General features: G+C 39.7%; 1 protein-coding gene across 1 annotated transcript in view; it reads left to right on the forward strand.

Moving 5' to 3' along the window:
* The window catches only part of FRAS1 (Fraser extracellular matrix complex subunit 1), a 466,621-nt gene that overhangs the window by 179,017 nt on the left and 263,377 nt on the right, over positions 1 to 24,227 (forward strand). The window contains exons 4-9 of the mRNA XM_054485882.2: positions 282 to 374; positions 7,392 to 7,551; positions 10,218 to 10,351; positions 17,778 to 17,861; positions 19,581 to 19,682; positions 19,988 to 20,179. Of these exons, the coding sequence (XP_054341857.1) occupies positions 282 to 374; positions 7,392 to 7,551; positions 10,218 to 10,351; positions 17,778 to 17,861; positions 19,581 to 19,682; positions 19,988 to 20,179 (765 nt within the window). The remainder of the gene's footprint in view (positions 1 to 281; positions 375 to 7,391; positions 7,552 to 10,217; positions 10,352 to 17,777; positions 17,862 to 19,580; positions 19,683 to 19,987; positions 20,180 to 24,227) is intronic.

A 24,227-nucleotide genomic window follows, 5' to 3' on the forward strand; every position in this document is an offset into this window, starting at 1 on the left:
TTTCTAGTGAAACAAAGTCTCAACTTCATCACATGTGAAAAGATGTAGACATTTTTTTTTTCAAGGAAATTACTTTTACAGAGGGGGTTCATTTTATCTTTGAGCGAAGCTTGTCTGGACACAGAACCTTTTTTTCAGTCTATTCATTTGATCCCATCTGTTGTTGTCACCTCAGAAACGCATGAGATTTAGTGAATGTAAGATGACTTAGGGTCTGATGAACTATTGTAACTCGGTGTGTGCTGCTGCTGTTTTACTTTGAGCTGTTTTTAAATGCTTAGGGAGAAGTGCTTCAAATAGCTGCCAACCAATGCTGCCCTGAGTGTGTTTTGAGGACTCCAGGATCTTGCTATCATGAAAAGAAAATCCATGAGGTAAGCGTTTTCTGACTCAAGGTTGATTCTGTGTCTGCAGATCTCTGACAAGGGAAAAGCTGAATGTTGAACTTGTGCTGATGAGAGTTTTTTTCTTTGCCTGGATTGTGGAGGATCTGCAGCCCATTTGACTTTCTGTGAGCATTTAGGTTTCTTGTATAAGAGTAAAACATTCTGTAGGCTCTACATAAATATTTGTAGATTGAATTTGTGCCTGAGAATGTTGATGTTGAAGAAGTTGTGATGCTGAATAGTAAAAGTACCTCCCTCCTTTTATGTGCTACATACATTTTAAATTTGATAATTACAAAAAATCCTGAGCTGGTGAGTAGAGCAGATGTTATTACTCCCATGTTAAATACGAAAAAATTTAATTGCAAAGAGCTTAGGTACTTGCCCAATGTCATATTACTAATAAATGGTATAACCTGGTCTAGAACCCTGGTCTTCTGACTTCTAATTCCGGGCTTTTTTTACTATAGTAGAAATTTTCAACTTAGCAGCCCTGTCATTTTAAGCTTTGTTGTGAGAGCTGTTCTTCGCATTGTAGGACATTTAGCAGCATCCCTGGTCTCTTCCCACTAGATGCTAGTAGCATCCCTCAGTCATGTCAACCAGAAATCTTTGCAGACATGGCCAAATTTCCCTTGGGGGCAAAATGCTCATCTTCCCCCTGTTTAGAACTACAGGACTAGAAATCTTTTCTCAAGTTTTTAAAATTACACTTTCTCATTTCAGATCATTCAGGATTAATTTACAAATATTAAATATGATTAAAAGTACCAACTGCAAAGTCTATAATAGAAATTATGAAAATAGACAGTTTATCTTCATTGATATGTAAATGTTACCTGAGGTAGTAGGTACAGTTGAATACAATGGAAAGAGACTTCGCTTTAATCCTCATCTTCCACCTGATACAAAACTTTCCCCAAGTTACTGTGTCTTTATTCAGGAGAGATCATAGGTTAGTAGGATTTGATATATCTACTTTAGGCTGCTATTCAGTGTGGGGACCTAAAACTCAGAAAGCACAGTGCTCATTTCCGTGTGGGGCAGGATTATCTTACTCAAGCCACTGTTTCCTAAGTACACAAGGAAGCCACTCTTTCACTTCTGCACAATGTGTTGCTGAAAGACATCCAAGCAGGATCTACACTGAGAATGTCTTCAGACCACGTATCACTATGTGCTGCTCGATTCAGCCTGTGTTATGTAGGGTGGTGTTGTCTTTAAATGTCACAGAAGAAAATCCCTATGAACTGAAAAGTGCCGCAGGGCAGAGAGGTGATGAAAATAATGCCAGTTCCGAATGATTATGATAAGTGCATGGTTCAAGGTGAATGAAAAGTGCATGGTTCAACCTGAATCTTTCAAGTGAAGGCATTGTTAGGAGCCAAAATAAGTCCAGGATCTGGGTGAAAAAAAACCAGACATATCAAATAAGAGGTGGTACCAGGGACATGGGAGATCAGAATTCAGTAAATCTTTGCATGGACCACACTGATGACATCATATGCTCTCTCATGTCATGTGTGTGCACATGTGCAGTCTTCTTTTCTTAATTTAAGATGCCTGAGAATATTGACAATATTTTCTATATTTTTACAATTATCTTCCCTGCCTCTCACTTACCTGGCACTTAGCACTGAACTTTTCCCAGAGTAGGTGCTCAATAAACACGGGTGAATAAAAGACAAAAAAATTAGTAAATCTTTTCTCCAACTTCTCTATGACTTCATCTCAAGGGCATGTTGGTCATTAACCAGTGTGGCTGGGTAGCTCTGGGACCACAGATCTGCTGTGGGTTAGTTAGAAATCCTCCTAGCCTCCCACTTTTGCAGGGAGAGTTCAGAAAGTTCTCCCGCTGGTCTTTCTTCTCCCCGCTTCCCTTGTGATTCATCCCTCTGCAATAATACACCACGAAGAAAGCTCTAAACTGGGTAAGAATATACCCATGTGTTGCTTTTCCATATGTGTCTTTCAAAATTTACTCCCTCTGAAAATGTTATATTTCTGGCATTTGATGTAACTGAGCAAAAGGATGAATTTCAAAACTATAGTTTTTTGGGGAAAATATCTCTAGTGGATTGCTTCTTCAAATGGAGCTAGAAGATGGGTTTTTTTAAGGCGAGACAAAATCTTCTAATTTTATTCTTAATAAAGTTAAAATAATTATGTTTCTTGTCTTCCTGTCCTTCCTGTCTTTCTTTCTTCACTTCCTCTAGGTTCTTACCAAACACTCCTTAGTGCATTAATTTTCTTGAGTGGGTTAAATGCTTGTCTGGTCTGGTCTGGGTCTCACCTCATCACTTGCATCACTAGTTTTGTTTATTTTTGACTCTTGTAGCATTTCCTTTCTTGCTTGTTTGGGGAGCAGTTTCCAGGGTACTTTTCCCTCCTGCTGAATAGCAGTGATCCTCTCTCTTTGGCCTCTGGCTTGCCTCCCCTAGGGCAGGTAATGGAGACTCCCAGTAGCTATAAAATAGCCTGGCGTTTTAAGAACTTTGGAATGGTGATCTGAAGTGGAAGCTTTCCCCTAAGACAGATTGAGAAGAGGATTTAGGATAGACTGGGTGTGGCAGGAGGGGAGGCAGTTGAAGTGATACTGTCCCCGGAGAATATGGTTCAAACAAAGGAAAGTGAAGGACTGGCTGAGCTAAGGGCTGCGTGAGAAAACTATCCCTTAATAAAACAGTGGAGCCGCGGGAGAGGACCTCCTTTGCTTGCAGAGGAGGCAGCGTCTTATACAACTGGCATTTCAGCAAGTCGAGACTAGTCTCAAGATCTTTCCTGGAGTGAGGAAAACACTTGAACCTTTTGGCTGACTCCAGGTTATTTGAGAGTGTTGCAAGGGTTTATTATAGCCAGGATTTGGGGGATCATTTCAACTATAACCTTCGCAAAGCTATACTTTGAAATTAACTTTTGGATTTGTGCCTCGTCATGCCAACCAGCCATGGAGGCAAGCCTCAAATGCGTTTTAGAGTTGTTTGAATACTTTTTTTTCTGTGCTTTCCCCACAAATTACCTTGTGAAAGGGAGGGGAAAGGACCATGAATCCCCTTTCTTTTCCTGTTTACTAATCTAACCTCCGCACCAGATAATGTCAAATCTGAGTAGATGGGGCTTGAAGGTTTACTGAAAAATGAAATGGCTTCTAGTGCCCAACCTGATTGAATAGAGGAGTAGGAAGGGACAGGCCTGCTCACTTTGTTTGTGAGGCTAAAAGGATAACTAATTTATGTGTGTGAGGCAAGAAATAAGTATTGAATTCTTCAGCCTTGTTCTCCTCAAAGTAGAGGATGTAATTATAATATGCACTGAACATTCCCAGATATTTAGTATTCTGGATCTATAACTCCATAACAGGAACAAATTATATGAAGAAAAATTGTATTTTTGTTCATCAGTAAGCCAGGCAAATGCTTTATGACCTTATCTTTCTTTTGAACTTATGTCAACAGCCAAGCCAACTTGTTAGTTGACTATGCAGGAGAATATATTTAAGATGTTGTCTGCAGAGTTCACTTCTGCCCAGTGTCAAGATGTCATGTTTTCAAAACAGTATTAATGAGGTTAAGATGGCGCAGGTAAAACCGGGTCCTGTGGGAGCATTGCTTTGTGTATCTATTATTCCTTCATTTTACAGAGATCTCTTTGCTGCTACAGTGTTTATAAAAAATAATGCTTTCATAAACGTGTATGAAGAAAACTACTATGTATATATACTGATGCCTTGATCTCTATGCTGGTGCCTTGATCTCTATGCTGGGTGTGTTGCACGCATTATCAATCCTCAGAACACTCACTCTGGGGAAGGAGGTGTCACTGTTTCAGAGGCGTAAGAGACAAAAATGGAGTAAACTTAGGTGACTTGTCTCCTGGAGAGATGTGAGAGGGATTTCTTTTCATCATGCTGCACACTTTGGATCACCATCTAGACTTTCTTCTGTGGCTTTGACGTCAAGCAGTGGAGCCTTTTTTTTTGAGATGGAGACTCACTCGGTCACCCAGGTGCAGTGGCATGATCTTGGCTCACTGGAACCCCCGCCTCTCAAGTTCAAGTGATTCTCGTGCCTCAGCCTCCCAAGTAGCTGGGACTACTGGCAACCGCCATCACACCCAGCTAATTTTTGTATTTTTAGTGGAGATGGGGTTTCACCATGCTGACCAGGCTGGTCTCGAACTCCTGACCTCAAGTGATCCACTCGCCTAGGCCTCCCAAAGTGCTGGGATTACAAGCATGAGCCACCGTGCCCGGCCTGAATGTTTTTCTTAATTCCCACAATTCTCAGGCTTTTGGGAAGGGAGAACCCATTGCTTAATTTTATGTCTCTTGAGTTAGATAATAAATTTACATGAACAGAGAGAGTGAGTACTCAAGAGATCAGCTAATACAGCCCTCTTATTTTAGAGATGAACAACTTTGGTGATTGGCAGGCTGTTGTTATAATTAATTTTTCTGGTCTCTGTCTGAAAGGTAGTGTGACTGCAATGTTTTGGAAACAACAGTGGTGTTTCTTGGTAGTAACAAAAGGTCTTGTTTTATGAAGTGAAATGTCTAGATGTTTAGAGCAGTCTTCTAATTTTTAATAAAATGAAGTTTACTTCAAGTTGTTCTACACAGTCTTTAAGACTTTAAGATTTTACTTTAAATATATATAGTCAAATATATATATAATTTAAAGACCCTATAGTCTTTAAAGTCATTAATTTTGACTTTAAGATATATAAGTGATTCATCAGATATTTTAAACAATAATTTGCTTTATGATGACAAAAAATATTTTCTTAGGAAAAATTTGGAAAAGAGAAAAGTATACAAGCAGAAAAAATATCACCAGTAATCCGAATACTCTAAAAACCACTGTTAATGTTCTTTCGGTTTTGGTGGAGGGGTTGGCAGTGGAGATAGATAATACATACAGATCTACGTTTTAACATAATTGGAATTATGTTGTGTTTTATGTCTTGCCTTTTTATATAACATTATATTGTAAATAGTTCCTTAGTGTACTCTTGGAGAACATGATTCCCTGTTATTAGATATTTGTGTAGCTTCCAATTTTCACTAAAATATTTCCAATTTCACTATAAAGAACAATAGATGGCATTTCTTGTATTTAAGCCTTTTGTGTGTCATTAATCATTTTCTTCAGATAACATATAAAAAGTGAAATTAGTAGGTCAAAGCATCTAAAGAGTTTGGGTATTGAAGCTGTGACATCTTTAGTCATTAAAATTTAATTTTGAGTCTTCTGTGTCTAGTGATAAGCCCAGGGGAAATACCACAGATAGTGCATCCTCTTTTCAAGTGTGATTATCCTGGGGAGGCCTCCCCTGGTTGAGTGATTCCAGGTGTTATCGTGAGGGAAGGCTTTGTGTATGAGAGAATTTCTTTCCCTTTGCTGTAGCTTCACCAAGTCTAGGTACCATGAATTTTAAAGTCTTTTCATATCAGATACTTAAAATGTTATCCAAGTTTTATTTTATAATTAGTATTTTTTACAATTAATAAATTTGAACATTCTGTAAGTTTATTGCTATTTTTAAAATTTGAAATGTCTTTATCTTACTTCTTATAAATGCTTTTATATATTAGAGTTTAGTTCTGATTAACATAATCTGCAATTTTTAAGATCAGTTTGTCCTTTGCCTTTTAATTTTTTTTTATGATGAATTTTTGGCAGATTTAAAAATTTTAACTCATTAAATCCTATCAATTTTCTTTTAAGTTCTTTCTTTGCTTTCATGTGTAGGCCTTTTTAAGCATAAAGGTCAATTGCCCTGTCTTTTATTAGCCCACAGTTTGTGGACTTGCCAATTTCAAGGCTGTACTAAATTTGAAATTTATATATAATTGTAGCAGAAGTAAGAATGGATGGGAGAGGACTTGACCTTTGTATCTGTGTCCATTCCTGCTACTTACAATCAATACAAGGTGTGGAAGAAGGGAGGAAGCTCAGGAAATCATGCAATGAAAATGGGAAAAGATTGAGCATATTTTTATTTTAAGATGTTTAATTGACAAATGAAGATCAAATATAGTCAAGGTGTACAACACGGTTGGATATGCATATATAGTGTAATAATTACCACGATCAAATTAATTAACTCGTCCATCACCCCCCATGCTGTACCTTAGATCCTCAGAACTTGTTCATCTAATAGCTGGAAGTTTGTAGCCTTGGCCAACATCTCCCCAGCCCTGGGTAACACTGTTCTACTCTGGATTGAGCACCAGTACACTGCACACCTGGGTGGCTCTTTAGCAGGCTACCTCATTTAACCCTTAGAAGAGCCCACTGGTGAAGGGAATGTTGTCATACCATTTCATTATTATAGATCAAGAAACTGAGATTGAAAAAGATTAAGTCATTTACCTATAGTTTCCAAGGCAGGAAGGGCTGAGCTGGGATCTGAGAATGTGCATGTGGCCAAGTAAATCCTTGGGTTATGCAACTCAATGCTTGGGTACATTATTTCCTGCTTGTCCTCCCTGTTGGCTATCACACTTTCCTCAGGACCATGAGATCACTGGAACAGTTGAGAGAGAGAGAGAGAGAAGGGGGGAGTGGAATATGGGAACTAATCAGGATAAAAAGTAAAGTCAAAGAAAGGAAACAGGATCAGAGAGAGCTACTGAAAAGGGTATAGTCGTTATGAAGAACACAGTAAACATATGTGTATTTGAATTGGGGCTTTATAGAATGTTTTAAATGATAGGAGATTAGGTTATTTTTATTTTCTTTTTGTATTTTGTATTTACAAATTTTCTGAAATTTGTAAATAAAAAATCTTAGGGGTAATAGAAAAGAAGTCCATGTTTAAACTGGCCTTTGACTTGGAACATTGCAAATTCCACTCTCAACCTTGAAAGCTCACAGCTTTATTTCACCTTTCCCTGAGCTCCATCCTTAATTAGAATAAGAGAAGATTTGTTTCTGCTTGGCTGAATGAAAGCCTGTGTTTTAGCACTAACCTTTTTTTTTTTTCTGTCTCCCTGACACACAGCATGGGACAGAATGGGCCTCTTCTCCATGTAGTGTGTGCTCTTGCAATCATGGGGAAGTCCGATGTACCCCCCAACCATGCCCACCTCTGTCATGTGGACACCAGGAGCTGGCATTCATCCCTGAAGGAAGCTGCTGCCCAGTTTGTGTGGGCCCTGGGAGTGAGTATGAGCTTGTAGAAGGGGACCCTCTTTGCTTGGGAGGTTTACATGGCTATCGGGGGAACCAGCCCCCAATATTTCAACATAGGTTCTTTCTATTTTCCCTAAGTGTCGGCTGGTCTGAGAAACAAAGAGAAAGCGTACAAAGAGAGGAATTTTACAGCTGGGCCTCCGGGGGTGGCATCACATATCAGTAGGACCGTGATGCCCTCTGAGCCACAAAACCAGCAAGTTTTTTTTAGGGATTTTAAAAGGGGAGGGGGTGTACGAACAGGGAGTAGGTCGCAAAGACCACATGCTTCAAAGGGCAATAAAGATCACAAGGCAAAGGCAAAATTAGAATTACTGATGAGGGTCTATGTCCCGCTGTGCAGGTATTGTCTTGATAAACATCTTAACGGAAAACAGGGTTTGACAGCAGAGAACTGGTCTGACCAAAATTTACCAGGCTGGAATTTCCCAATCCTAGTAAGCCTGAGGGTACTGCAGGAGACCAGGGCGTATTTCAGTCCTTATCTCAACCACGTAAGACAGAACTCCCAGACTGGCCGTTTATAGACCTCCCCCCAGGAATGCATTCCTTCCTCAGGGTATTCCTTGCTGGGAAAATAATTCAGCAATATCTGTCTTACTTGCACGTCTGTTTATAGGCTCTCTGCAAGAAGAAAAAATATGGCTCTATTCTGCCCAACCCCGCAGGCAGTCAAACCTTATGGTTATCTTCCCTTATTCCCTGAAAATCGCTGTTATTCTGTTCTTTTTCAAGGTGCACTGATTTCATATTGTTCAAACACACGTTTTACAATCAATTTGTACAATAGTGGTCCTGAGGTGACGTACATTCTCAGCTTATGAAGATAATGGGATTAAAAGATTAAAGTAAAGACAGGCATAAGAAATTGTAAGAGTATTATTAGGGAAGTGATAAATGTCCATGAAATCTTCACAATTTGTGTTCTTCTGCCGTGGTTCCAGCTGGTCCCTCTGTTCGGGGTCCCTGACTTCCCACAACACATGGCGACACCTCAACTCTTCTCTTTCTTGCTCAGTGTGGCTCAAAGATTTCCTAACCCCATTCCGTATTGGAATCAAGTGCAAAACCTTGCACTTGGAAGTACGCAGTGTCCCAGAGAGTGAGATTGGAACAAATCCTTAAGCACCCTTCGAAATTTGAGATTCTGTGAGTTTCTGATTCACAGCTCCTGAGAGCTGCATTCACAGCTCCTGAGAAGCAAGGGAATAGGGAAAAGATCCTTTGATATGATTCCATAAGGCTAAGGTGGTTCCTTTTGCCTCCTTAGTGGACAGAAAAAGGAATAACTCAGTTCTCTGTATAGTATCATCAACACTATTTCTGTTGGCTTGTCTTTGAGATGACATAACATCTTTCTCCAAGACACACACAACAGGAAGCATGCCTTTTATTTGTCTTTATTTCATCCTCACTGAAGAAATTATGCCCGCCTAGAAACCAAGACACCCAGATTTTGTTCAGCAAGCCAGGGTCAGACTTTTAGGCCCTCTCCTCAGAATCCATGCTTGTTCCCATACTCTTTTTATTACACTTTGCGGATCTGTGTCCCCTTCCATTTTTATAACTAGGTAGTGTATACCGTATAATAAATAGGAATTATTGTCATTACTGTATTATGCACTCTCACAACATATAATAGCTAGAATACTTTTATTTAACAGCAACTGGAAGGTACACTCTATTCTTGCTTTTTCTCATTAAAAGGATACCTCATTTCTTTCTGATCCCCAGTTATTCCATTTCCAGCAATCCTTTATTTACCCTGGAGAATTCCAGGGATGAAAAAATATGCCCAAGAATTGATGAAAGGAAAATGCTTGCCTGATGCATTTCAGATGTCACCTACCAGAAAAGGACTGACAGACGTTTTGGGCTAAATAACCAACCCTACAAGTGAAAATACTTGGAACAACAGAGTTGGGGGTGGTGTGGGGAGTACGTTGTCTGAGTTTGTGGGATTCTTTCTTAGGTCCTAAGAGGCTTTCTCATTGACTCTGTATGAGAAAGACTTCGGACGTATATTTCCTGGAAAGATTGGAGGATCAACTGGGGCCAACAACATAATTTGCAAAAATGTAGGGTCTCTTGTTCAAAAAGCAGGAGGAGAAAAAGCTTTTCTGTTGTTGTTTTTTTGTTTGCCTCTGTGATCTCTTTCTCTCAACCTGTCATATTTGTCATGTTTTTTAGTTGCTATTTAATGTTTTCCTCCCTTGGGCCTGGGAATGATGGGTGAGAGGATACGATACCCTCACAGACACCCCAGGCTCTACCCTGTGACTTGGTGCATAGGGCGCATGCAACCTCCTGGCACCAGCCCCCAGGAGGGTTGGGGATGACGGCATTCATTGGGATGGAGTGGAGGAGCTGGCAGCTGAGAACTCATCCCAGGAAGCCAGCAGCAGGTGGGACCACACATGAGCTGAGCCTCAAAGCTTCACCTATAAAACACAAATTCAGAGATTTCAAGATAGTGACTGCAGAGCATTGAACACCAAATGCAGGACCTCCTTCTGTGCACTGGGCTTCTGACCAGTGGGCTCTGTGCAACTGCACTGGCTGCACACCCATGCAGTCAGCCCTGGGATCAACAAATGCCATCCCCCTAGTAATCCTTGTTTCTTTGACCTTCCAGAACCCTGTTCCTATGAAGGCCATGTGTTTCAGGATGGGGAGGACTGGCGGCTGAGCCGGTGTGCCAAATGTCTGTGTAGAAATGGGGTTGCCCAGTGCTTCACAGCTCAGTGTCAGCCTCTATTTTGTAACCAGGTAAGGAAGACAACCTCAGGATGCAGCCTTCACAGGCTATTGAAGAACTTGGAGTCTCTTCTGAGATTATGGCAGGCAGGCCTCAGAAGCACTAGAAACAAGAAGCAAAGGCCTTTTTGTTTTCCTTATACTTTTAGAGACCACCTCTGAGACATTTCTTTTACCCTTAGAAACTACAGATAGGTCTAATTACCAGCCACTTAGGCTAATTGTTATATAATGCAACTGAGCCTTGAGGATTCACACAAGGAAGCCTCCAGCTCTAATGGCAGATGCTCCAAAAATGTCAAGCTAAACATCTGGAAAATTCAATAATGTGATTAGATTTGTTATTGTTTTTCGATGCATAGGTATAGTCTGCTTTTTTAAGACATAATGCATATCTTTGGACATGATTATCCAGAGGTACACAACTTAATTCTTATAGGATAATGATTCAAATTATCAAAGGATTTTCTCTAAGGATGTTTAAGATAGTGGGATTTTGTTGTTTATTTAAAGCTGATCTGATTCTCAAAACATTAGACTCTTCACACAAATTTAGAAGAGAAAATCAATTGCAAATAAATGTGGTATACATGGTATTTTATATTATAGTTTTTTACTCTTCCAGAGGCTCCAATGGATATTCCATGGCAGTTGATAGATAACCATGAAAGGAGTTTGCCTCCAGTCGAAAAATAGCTCATTTTTTGATCTAAGGAAAAGCTGGAAGCCAACATTCAGTTGATACAAAGCAGTACTTTGTGTCAAATGAAACAAAATCAATAACATAGCATATTGTGACAATTGGGCAGTATTTTTAAAGGCGACAAAAGGCAATTAGACAAGAAATGCTAAATGCCAAATAAAGGAGAAATGTATCTAATTGAAAGACTAGATTGTATTATCCACACCACACCAACTACTGTGCTCATGTCTTGTCTCCCAATTCATCACAAAGCCATGTCCTTGCTTTAAGATGGCAGATGAGCTTGTTGATAGAGTTGCACAGTGTCTTACTCTAATGCTGTTACATTTGGAGGACACTCTAGTGTTGAGGTATTCTGATTAAGCCCATTTTGGGGCCTAGTCCTCTGGGGTAGGAAGGATAATTAAGCAGTTTGCCACCATAACAATAAGGGAGGTGGGAAGGAGGAATGGAAAGAAGACTCCATTGGAAACCTTCTACTTTAAATCTTCAAAAATGTAACCTCAGACTGTATATTAGGGGACCAGCTACTGGAATAATTGAAAGTACTATTTCTCATATTAAAAATCATTAAACATAAACTCTAGCTTCATGCACAATATTCACTTACAGTTTGTATTGATATACATAATTAATGTAAAAAGATGAAATTTGATACCATACTTTAGAGCTAATTAATATGCAAGCAATTCTGAAGACTTGGAAATAGGTTTATTTTAATCACTGATGTATCATTAAGTCTATATTCTTGCCATTACATACATAAAAAACTCAACTGTCAGATCATTTAGAACCATTTTTCTTGATTTAATATCACTATTAAATTTTGGATGTTTATCATACCTAATGATAGTTTGTTAACAAATACACTGGATGTTCTGATGATCCAAAGGGGTGCTATCAAATTAGCGCTATTGTTGGAAAATATCACCCCACTTGTACCATACCTACCACCACCACCATCACTACCACCATCACTACCACCATTTTGGGTGTTTACTATGTGTCAGCCATTAATTATAAGAGCTTGTAAATTCTTATAACAGTCCTACAAAGTAGGAGCTATTATTATGATTTCTATTCTACAGCTGATAAAAATGAGGTCCAGAGAGTGTAAGTAACTTGCTCAAGGTGTCAGCACTTTTAACCTAAACAGTTCTACATTGCAATCTCAGAAGACTATATGTGACTTATATTTTTAATCAGTATGCTACTACTCCCGGAATAATGAATTACACATTTATATATAATACTGGCTGGTGCAAAAGTAGTGGCCATTACCAAGGCCACGATTACTTTTGCACCTGCCTAATAATAATCATAATAATGATGTTTGCTAACATCAAGCCCTTCCAAGAATGTTATATACATTACATCATTAAATATAAGGAAAACACAAGTTTATCAGTAGAAATGTATTTTCAGGTCTTGAATTCTGGAAAAATTTGCAACCTGTCTTCAAGGGTTTTCATGATTTTTAATGTAAGGTTTTTATTTTTATTTTTTAAATTTCAAAAGGAATTTTGTAATCATTAAGGAAAGTTTGGCAAGGGTGGACAAGCTGAAAGGAAAACAATCACCCATATTTCCACCATTCAAAAAGACCAAGATAGATTTGGTGGTGGAGAGGGGAGGAGAATTCATTCCAGTCTTTTGGTAAGAAAATGTAGATATGTTTGTTAGCATAGTTATAATCACATTTTTAAAATTGGTGATAATCCTTGACAAGAGGAGAAATTCCATATGTTCACATAAGGGGTTATTCTTCTAACGAAGGATGTAAATTCATACTGAAATTGCCTGCTTTCAACTTTTGTCCAGATGCTTTGTGAACAGAGCCATAACCATAACCCTTCCACATTTCTGTAGGCTCACTGAAATTGTTTGTTCAGTCTGATGAGAGTTCTTGAGAGATTTTTAATACCATACTTTTACCAGATCTAATATTAATTAATCCGAGTAGTTTGAACTTCATCTTTGGATGTTTTTTCAAGAAAGATAGATGGGCCAGGCATGGTGGTTCATGCTTGTGATCCCAGCACTTTGGGAGGCCTACAGGGGTGAATTGCTTGAGCCCAGGAGTTCGAGACCATCCTGGGCAATGTGGCAAAACCCTGTGTCTACAAAAAATGCAAAAATTAGCCGGACATGATGGTTCATGCCTGTAGTCCCAGCTACTTGGGAGGCTGAGGTGGGAGGATCTCTTGAGCCTGGGAGGTTGAGGCTGCAGTGAGCCGTGATCATGTCACTGCACTCCAGCCTGGGTGACAGAGCAAGACCTGTCTCAAAAAAAAAAAAAAGAAAAAAGAAAGATAGATGATTAGTAAGTCTTCTGAGCCTTTACGCATTTGAGTATGATTTTCTTGTTGCTTTCATACATGAAAGACAATTTGGGGGGATCTAAAATTTGGAAGGACTATAATCTCTTCCCATCCTGACCCTATGGACTCCTTTCCACTGAATTTTGGAATTTAGTGCCGTGGAGGAGAAATCTGAGGTTTGTCTGCTTTCTATTGTATTACATGCAGCTAATTTTACTCTGTTGCATTCTTGTAGGATGTTTCTTTACCTTTATAATTCAAACGTCTTTCAGAATATTTCTAGGTGAGGTATCTTTTTATATATTTTTGTCTGGAATATTATGGAGCTCTTTTAGACTGTATTCCAGTTTTTGAAATGTTTTCTTCATTGATGGCTTTGATTAATCATATCTGTTCCAATTATTCTCACTTCTCCGGAAATATCTATGACTCTTAGATTGCTCCTCTCTCTTTCCTTCTCTTTATCAATTATGTTCTCTCTCATCATTTTTCACTGTGCCTTTCCTCTGCATGGCGAGATTTTAAGTTTATATCTAGTATCTCTAATACTGATTTTAATTTGATAATTTTGCTTTAATTAAGTCTTCTTTTTTATTTCTACTATCATTGGTTCATCTACTTTTTTATCCTGTTTATTTTTTATTGTTCCTGCTTCTGTTTGATAAAGTCTGAATATTCTTGCATCTTACTGGACTTACAAAATGGCTTTTAAACATTTTCGTTTAGATCCTGTAGTAAATAGTTTTCAGAAGTCTGCTGTTTATCTGAATCTTTAGAATGTTACTCCTTTGTCTTTGATGGGATTCTGGACATGCTATCCCCAAATATAGCATCTTGGCATATTGAATACTTTAAGCAGAAGGAATTTGAGTAAACGGGAGTAGCAGGAAAATCACTTTGACCTTCCCCCTGCGCTTCTACCCTGAAGCAGGTCATGAAGCTTAGGAAGCATTTTCAGATCTTTCCCTAAAGCAGGTTTTAAGACTCTCATGTGAGAAGTGCTGTCCTTATACCCATACAAAAGAAACACCCTTATCTCCGAAAACACAGGGACACAGAGAAAAATCTGAACAAATACACCTTGCAAATTTTTCCCCAGTATGTTATCATTAGATCATACTTTTTGCCCAATGGAATGACTATCCATTCTTTGTCACAGCTACTCTAAAAAAACACTCAGGTTTAAATGTTTCTTTGGGTCTTTATTTCCTTATGAAGGTTCCTGTGTCACATAAAACTGAAATCAATTTTTATGCTTTTCTCTTGTTAATCTGCCTCAGCTATGAACTTACGATGAGTAGAAGGTATTTTTCCTTTCCTACCGATCATTCTTCAGAGTTTTCTCCCAAGTTCCCTTCTTTCTATTTACTCATCCTTCATCAAGAAAAATCAGGCTATAGTCACTGCTTGAAAGCTGCAAGGGTAAGTAGATTTATAGCCAGATGCTAGGAAATAAGCATGCCTCCTAATCCAAGGGTCTGGCAAGTTTTCACTTAGTGTAGTTACATTGACCGAGATCATTTCTTTTTCTTTCTCCACTGCCCAGCCCTCTTATGTTCTGAACACATGGAACAAAAAACTCAGATCCTCAGCCTGCACTGCTTTGAAGGCTCTTTCCATGTCTCTCTCTGACTGTGATTCTTTACACCGGGGCACTCTCCTTCGTCACTGCTTTTCATCAATCCCTCTTCTTCCCCAGCACATGTACTTCCCACTCATGTTTTATTGTTTGACATCATGGGCTCTGACTAGATGCAGAAAGAAAGATATTAAGGGAGGTGAAGGGCTGGGGCTAACTCTTTGCCTCAAACAGCAGTGGCCACACATTGGAGGGAGGAAGGCCATATTTTGTTAGATCTAGGAAGGTGGAAAGTTGGGAAGAGATGATGGTTCTTATTTTTATTTAGGCTTGCACAGCAATGGCAGGCCATAGAATGTCTTAGGGTCAGTGGGACTTCCTCCTGGCAATGGCAGGAGGTGGACTGTTTGTCTTACTCTTTGGTGGTGGGGTTTTAATCTCTTTCTGTATTTTCAACAGTATTGTGCTGGGGAGAAATTTTGTCAAGAGCTTTCAGCCATAATATACTATAAACTTCTTTATCATAAGTATTTTTATTTAAGGAATACTGAAAACCATAGTTGAATATATCTTTAGTGATAGTCCTACCCCAAATTGTAGTGGCATTAGTAATGTTTTAGTACTAAACTCCTATTTACTGAGGGCACCATATTAGACCTAGGGTTGGCAAACTTTTTCCATAAAGAACCAGATAACAAACATTTTTAGCCTTGTGTGCCATACAGTTGGAACAACTACTCAACTATATCATTGTAGCACAAAACCAGCCATAGACAATATGTAAATGAATGAGCATAGCTATGTTCCAGTAAAGCTTTATTTACCAAAACAGGCAGTGGGCTGGATTTAGCCCATGGACCATTGTTTGTTGGCCCCCGTATTAGACTCTGTGGTTAGAAGGGCATGTATATGGAGGTCAGAATGATAGAATTCAGGTGTATGGTAGCAACAAAAGTGTACTGCCAAAAATCCTTTCCTGTCTCTACTCCACCTCCCTACTCAGCTTCTTCTTACTTCCTCTCCAGTCCTGGCTGTAAAGCACCAGCCCAGATGGATCTCAGCTCTCAATTGTGTAGTTCTCTTGTTTCCTGAAAATTTTCTCTTTAATGCTTTTCCTTCCTGCTCTTGTTGGTTTATATTTTTGAAGAAAGATTCTGTTTTGGTCAATACAATGTATAATTAGATGTTGCCAATAAGATTTGGAAAGCACAATTTTCCCTGTACCTACCACCATGCAGGTAATACCTCCCTCGCTGCATACGCTCAAGGAGACTGCTACAGTTCTTGAGTCTACTCCATGTTGGTTAAGATAGATTGATGCTAACTGTATGCCTATTCAAGATTTATGATTTTGACATTTGTTTCCTGTTTGTCTGACATTGTGTAAGGCTTAGTTCATCTGTTTATTATAATAAAGTTGCTGAATAGTGTAACGTCAGCTAACCTTTATTTGCGCATTGAAAGCTTATTAAGCTGAAGAGGTCTGTCTGAAGTCAGAAACACTAAATGATTTCAGTGCAAGTTCAATTTCCATGTATTTCATTAAACAATCAATGGTCATAATACTTTGCATATAGAAAAATAAAGAAATAAAACAACCTAAAATAGAAAAGAGTTGTCAATTTAATTCTAGCGGTTCAGGCATTTGAAATAAATCCCAGTTAGGTAGTAATACATGAATCCAACTGATCATATATAATGGGGTTAAAGAACTGCTGAGGTATGACTGGGGTTTTCCATGAAAAATTAAAGTTCCACCTCTCCCAAGTAGACTGGCCTTCTTGTTCTTGCAGCATGAATACCAGAGTAACAATGACAATAAAATTGTGTTTTCTACTCCTCATAAGAGAAAGTGAAGACAACTGTTCTAGATTTATCTTCTGTGTAAGATCTACCACTTCTTAGTTATTGACACTTGGTTTGTTCTCACCCTTTCCTCTGCCTTTCATTTGTCTCCTTTCCTGACGTTGAAGAAGGCTGTAGTGATAAGTCGAAGTGAGAGACTGACTCTTTGGCATTAATGAAAATTAAAGAAAGAAAATTCTTCTTAGGGCAGCAGAGACAAATAGTCTGATATTCTGGGAGTGGTGGTTGTGGCAGAGGTGAGAGTGCAGGGACACAGCGTAGCTGGGAAAGGGTTCTTTGGACATTTAATCTGTCACCCACATTTCTCTGCACTGGCTTATTCCCAGATATCTAGAGATATGAGTGATTTTTTTTTCATGTGAAAGACCTCTCCAATGCACATATAAATATGTGTCCATTCATGTAAATAAATTTATACATTTATATATGCAAAATCATAGTGAAGTAGCTTATCAAAGGAAGGATATCTTCACTTTTGAGTTTCAGGATGATTCAGCAGGAGTATCAATGTTCTTAAATGTTGGTATGATTGGTACTCAGAAGTCCTGCTGCCAACCAGTTATCATTACCAAGTTAGCTGTGTGACCTTGGGCAAGTTACACACCTCTCTGGTCTTTACTATTCTCTTTTGTAAAGCAAGGATAAGAGCATCTACTCATAGGGTCATGTGAAGTGCTTAGAACAGTGCCTGGAAGACACCGAGAACCATCATTATTGTTATTTGTGCTTTTCTTTGTTTTTAAAATAAGACAGGACTTGAGGCATGTGCAAACTTCTTAAGGGCGCCCTGACCTTGGAAGCATTCATTCTTATCAAAGCCCCAGGTGACTAAGAAATGTTAAATGAGAGTCAAGTGCTGTTATAGATGCTTGGGGGCATGATTTAGTTGGCTGTGAATGAAATTTTCCTGCTGTTGTGGATCTTATTAATATCACTTTGTGATGGATTATTCCTGTTCTGGGTGTTAAGGATGAGACTGTAGTCCGAGTCCCTGGAAAATGTTGCCCGCAGTGCTCTGCAAGATCCTGCTCTGCAGCTGGCCAAGTATACGAGGTAAGCTTTCATGCTCCCCATGTAGGTGTTTTGACATCTGTTCTCACACATCTGCCCTCCACCCACTCCAGCCACCATAAGTCACCATCCTCATATCTGACTCTGCCAGGAATAGTAACTCAGTACATAAACAGCTTTTCTTTTCTCTTCACAGAAAACTTGTATGAAAAAATTAAGTTGAAGAGGATTAGAAATGTAAAGGAAAGTGCTGGCAAGCAGCACCTGGTTCAAGAACCTTGGTGAACTTACTGTTCACATATCTTGGGGGGGGGGGAAGGGCTATTATTGGTTACCATCAGTTTACATTTAGCTTTGAGGCTCTGTGGATGTCTTTCTGCTTTGGCTGGATTTTATGCATTGACATCTGGAGACCATCCCCTCACACCCCTGCCATCTTACACTGGGGAAAATCTGGCAGTGGTAGAAGACAGAGGGAAGGGAGGCGAAAGGCTGTTGGTGGTAGAACCTGCAAACTCAAAAGTACTATTGGTAGCCTGGATAACGATGTGCGTAACGTAGTAAGCATCAAATAAAGATGAGTTTAACAAATTGAATGAATGGATGAATGAATGAGTGAATGTTCTGTCCTGGGAGTGCCTAGCTGGTCCAGAAAAAGGTTACATTACTCAAAAGCAAAGAACACATAAAAAAATAAACTCAACTACTTCCCTTACTCACCAGCCACTCTAAAAAAGACTAAATAGAAATTGGGATCATGACTCTCAGTAGAAAATCTGAAACTAAGTATTAGCGGATAGGTGCCTCACAAATTCTAGACAGGTCACTTGAAATCTGAATGAAAATAACTAATTGGGAAGGATTTTTATATGTGCTAGATCTGTGCTGCCTGACACAATGGCCACATATGTGGCTTGCATTATATTTTTATTGGACAGAATTGTTAGACTGAGTTTTTCTTTGAAGAGACAGGCTTTATATCTGTAATGGCATCTTCACCTACAAGGAACAGAAATCCCACTCTAAAAGCGGCTAAAATGCTAACATTAATTATGTCATCTAGAGGTGGGATGGGGCAGCTGCAGGGTTTATCAATTCAGGTCTCAATGATGCTTTCAAGGATCTAAGCTCTTTTGATCTTTCCACCTGCCACCCTTAACATGTTGGCATTTGCCCTTCATCTTGTCCCCTCCCATCCCCAAGGAGACCTCCTCAGCCCTGGGCAGCTCATCCTCACACAGCTATTACTAAAGGTTGGTAGAAGAGAGGGGTGGGATTTTGTTTCATGTGGGAGGAGAATTTTTACTTTGACCTCCACCACTCTAGCAAATTTCCCGTGAGGTCCCCTCCGGTTGGACAGTGTCCATGCCCTAGCTGCAAGGGAAGCTGGCAAAGTGAGTATATGGCAGTGAGGGCTGGGTCTCCTGGCAAAGGCAAGAGCTAAAGAATGCCACGGATGAGCCAGTCAACAAGGTCTTTCTACCCATCTCAGTGTCTTCAGTCTCTATGTGCCTGGCACAGAGTGGGCCCTCAACACACCTGTAGAATGAATATAGGTGAATGAAAATTAAAGTCTCCTTTGGACATTTATTGACTGTTTTCATAGAAGCTATTCCTATCTAAATGTTTTCATTTCTCAAGAGTACATTCAATGTGGCTCATCTTACAAATGTAATGAAAATTGGGTGTCTTATGTGTCAGTGCTTCTATTTGATGTATGGGACATTTGATTTTCCACATTCTTCTTTTGTCTTCATGCAGCATGGTGAGCAGTGGAGTGAAAATGCCTGCACCACGTGTATATGTGACCGGGGTGAGGTCAGGTGTCACAAGCAGGCCTGCTTGCCCCTGAGATGCGGAAAGGTATTTGAGAGTGTGTACCTTACTTGTTTAAGCTCTATTCTGGGTCATTTAAGGAATGCGCTTCTTATTCCGGTGTGTCATTTGGGGGAATCAAAAGTTTTATAATGTTTGCAAAGTTACATAAAGATATGAAGCCTCTGCTTCCTAGGAAGAAGGGTTGAGGTGCAAGGGACCCTGACCATCGTGGGTCGGACCAGGGAAAGAGCCATGTAGAGCTTTGGTATTTTGGGTCCTCCTGCCTCTGTTGGCTCGGGTGTTTCACCGTCTCCTGAGGACTGCCCCTCACCTTCCTCTCTGTGTCCTAGGGTCAGAGCAGGGCTCGGCGTCATGGGCAATGCTGTGAGGAATGTGTGTCTCCTGCCGGGAGCTGCTCCTACGATGGAGTTGTGCGGTACCAGGACGAAATGTGGAAGGGCTCAGCCTGTGAGTTCTGCATGTGTGATCATGGCCAAGTGACCTGCCAGACTGGAGAGTGTGCCAAAGTGGAGTGTGCCCGGGTAAGAAGCAGGGGCATTTACATTTGGACCGTTGCAGCTCTTTCCAATGGGATAGTGAGGGGTCCTGCCTGTTCTTTACTTCTTGGCAGCAGCAGGGATGTCCACATTGACTTCTCACACTTCATAGGACCTTCTAGCATAAAGCTTCCGTGGTACAAAATGAATGTCACTGTTGGTTCAGACTAGCTCGGAACAGCCCCCTGGAGCTTTTAGCTCTCAGTGCATCTGGTCAAATTGGAAGCCCCGAGCCAGAGACATGAAAGGGAAGGACATGATATGGGACATTAGCCTATCAGGCAGCGCAGCTGGATCTCATTGCTGATGGCCTGCCCAGTTCGCCCCGGCTGTGAAACAGGGTCCACAGGTGTGCTGGTGGCCGGGCTCTTGCTGTAGGCCCCACTGACAACATTTAGCAGAACGAGAGCCAGCACAGAGGGGCCGCTTCCATGCATCAGGAAAATACGTAACATGCTTTTTGTTTTTAAGAGAGAGCAAAGGGGACCTTATAAACAATTAACTCCATTGACCTCTGTTAACCTCCGCTGTCTGCAGAATTTCTAGAAGCTTCTAACAAAGCAGCCTCTGTTTGGACTATAGATGTACTGTATGTTGGAGGGAAATGACATTTTTTTTTTTTGTCTTTGAACTTGATTTTGACCCATTACAAAACAAATTGCTTGTAAAGTTGTCTCCTTCTCCCTCACCGCTCCCTTCCGCCCCACCAATTTCTCTCTGGGCCGTGAACTTGAGTATATGAGGGAAATTAGAAAGATCTGGAGCCCTGGTTTTCTGTGAAGGCATTTTTCTTTCTAGTTCTTCTCCCCCACTTCTCAGCTCCTCTTAACCCTGAGCCTAAGGAGGAACAACCTTTCAGACGTGGCTGTCATTGGCAGGGTTATTTTTCAACTTGCCTCCTACTTGTAGGTCTTGACAGAGTTGAGACATATTTAGGTAAAGAGGGTCTTGCTTTTTGCAGATTTATTTCCCCTTACATGCCTTTTCATTTATTTTCTTTATGTTAGAGGAGTCAGGGTGGTTGGATGAAGATGAGAAGAAAACCTAATCAAGGCCCTTTTTTGTTGTCTCTCTCGGGCTGAGGCTGGGCTTCCCTGCCTCGGCAGTCTGCCCAGAGGATCTCATTTTATTTTCTAAGGACTTAATTTATCTAACATCCTAGAATTTATGAAAAAATGTGGGAGAGGAGATTCTGGTAGGGTGGGCCCTTTAACCACCTAATTTTAGTCAGATCTGAACAAAGAGTCTCAGTCACAGAAAATTGTTTAGCCCATATCCCTAGCATTTCTGCATTTCCGTGTGCCTGCCTGCTGCTGTCAGCTGTGACACCTGGCTATCATGGCATGAGCCAGGCATTCTTGGCTATTCTTAGGGAATATGGGGATTAGCTGCCAAAGTGGAGAGCACTTCAGTATTCCTCAAGTCACCCCATAACACTGTCTCATTCCTTTCTAGTTACTTCCACTCCACTGCCATCTTTTCTTTTATGAATTGAGGAGTTCTGATGCCTCACCTATTTCTCCAGATCTTTAACCAGCTAAATTGTTTTCTTCCATATTACTTCCATGTTTCCCAAGTTTTGTTTAAAGCCCTGGGTTCTAAACTAGAAGCTCTACCAGAAGTGAAATTTTAACTGACATTGAATCTGATGAAACATATCTCTTAGCCTTCTTTATATGCCATGCTTCTGTTGACCTTGTTAAAGCCTGGATGCACTAACTTCCTAACTTCGGCTTAGCTTGTATCACTGGTGATAAAAAGATGAATAAGGCTTGTTATGATCTTAAGAGTTTCCAGGCTTTTTGGGAAGTCAGATATGTAAGCAAAAATTACAACACAGTGTGGCACCAATGGAAATATGAGTTAAATATATTAGGAGCTCCCGGAGGAAATGACTATGTCTGCCAAGGGGCACAGTGGAAGTGCCCTGTTGATATTTTTATTCAGTTCTACCACACTTTCTGCCTGCCTCCTTCTCTAAAATATCAAGGTCATTTTGATTTCTGATCTTGGATACCAAGGATGGATTAAGTGTAAGTGCAATGCGCATCAGAAAGATACAGAGAAGTTAATTTTTAAAAGAAGAGGCAAGGGTGTGCAGCTTCACCGTTGTCTTCATTATCACACTGGTTATCAACAGCAATGTTCTGAATAGCATTAAAATCAGCATACAGTTTTTGTTGTTGTTAAAAAAGAAGAAAATGGCCTGGTCTTTGTCTTTGCTATATTCCACCAAATCTCTAAACATTGAAACATAAACAAATCAATGTTAGGCTAGCACAATATAATGATTTTCATATTTCTAGATTTGATGATGTCTTTGAACCTGAATTCAGGTGAAGAAGTCAAATTACCTTTTAAAGAAGAGGACCTAGTACTCACATCTGAAGCATAAAATGGAATGGGGAAAATTGAAGCTTGGAGTAAAATGCATAGGAGAGGGTAGGTGCATGGTAAATGTGAGCTGCCTTTCCCTGCTCCAGTGGAGGCAGTTTCCCTCAAAAGAGTGTTTCCTTTTCCAATGAGCAAGTTAGCCCAATCTTAGTCGTTGGTCTGGTGGCTGTAGGTATGATTAGGTGGGGAAAGAGTAGAGATTCTGTCTGGCCTATGCAACAGAATCCTCTTAAAAAGGAAAGAATATGTTTGTTTCTGAAAGCAATTTTAGTCAAAAGTCAAATGCTAATTGGAGTGAACTCCCCACTGCAGTGAACTGATGTGGTTTGGGGCATTCAGGCTGCTTCTATAAAAAGCAAATCTATTTGAAACTTCCCACCTCATCAAAACTGAATCCTTGTGCCCCAGGAGCAGTGCTTGCTGTTACTTACAATGATGTTTGAAGGTCAACAGCCTTTCTGTTGCACAGGCCTTTCTGTTTCTATACCTTCCCTACCTAATCATACCTACATCCACCAGTCCAAAGACTGAGATTGGACTAACTAACCTGCTCATCAGAAAAAGGAAACACTCTTTTGAGGGAATTTGCCTCCAGTGGAGCAGGGCAACACAGCTCACATTTATGGAGTGCCTACCCTCTTCTGTGTATTTTGCTATAAGTTTTAATTTCCCTCCCACAATTTTTTCAATACCAGCCACCCCCCCGCCACCACCACCACCCCAGCCACTTTCTTTGCCTCATTTAGATGATAGGGAGTCACTTTTCAGTTTTATCTGTATGTATTTTAGTGGACACTCAAGAATCTCTCATGCATTTTGTCTTTTACAGAAGTATGCATAGTCAGTCTTGTTTCAAAACATTGTTTTAAGTGACTTAGATTACATGCATATCAACTCTTTTATATGCTTTGAAAGCAAAATTCAGTGATTCTGGGTTATGCCTTCACTACCAACTGATTTGTCACATTTCTGCAAAATAATTTATATGTAAATACATCTGCTTTCTATAGCACCCACTGCTGCCTATTGGCATCTGACTGACGTGAAATTTTGATGGACAGTTATCTGTATAACTCCAAAATAGTTATAACCATTTATGTATTTTTGGGTTTCCTCTAAACGTTTAGATTTTCTCTCAGTAAAATAACACATATTCATTCTAGAAAATTTTGAAGGCTCAAGAAAAGTAGAAAAGAGAGTTAAAAATCCATCTATAATGCTACCAAAGACATCCAGTGCATCCAGAGACAACCAATGCTTCCATAATATTTGTCATTAGTATAGTGTTTTTAAACAAAATATCATTATAATTATTCTGTTTACGCAAATTTATATTATTCATTTTCATTTAACATGGTTTCTATACTTTTAAATATAATACAGGCCCCAAATTAAATACTAAATATTTAGAGAAACATTATCTTTCTTTTTTTTTTTTATCACAAACATTTTCAATTGTTTTCTCCATTAATTTGTTTTATTATGCTTTTAGTTCTGGGGTACATGTGCACAACGTGCAGGTTTGTTACATATGTATACATGTGCCATGATGGTGTGCTGCACCCATTAACTTGTCATTTACATTAGGTATATCTCCTAATGCTATCCCTCCCCACTCCCACCACCCCACAACAGGCCC

This window comes from Pongo pygmaeus, chromosome 3 (genome assembly GCF_028885625.2).
Source record: "Pongo pygmaeus isolate AG05252 chromosome 3, NHGRI_mPonPyg2-v2.0_pri, whole genome shotgun sequence".
In the NCBI taxonomy this organism is placed as follows: Eukaryota; Metazoa; Chordata; class Mammalia; order Primates; family Hominidae; genus Pongo; species Pongo pygmaeus.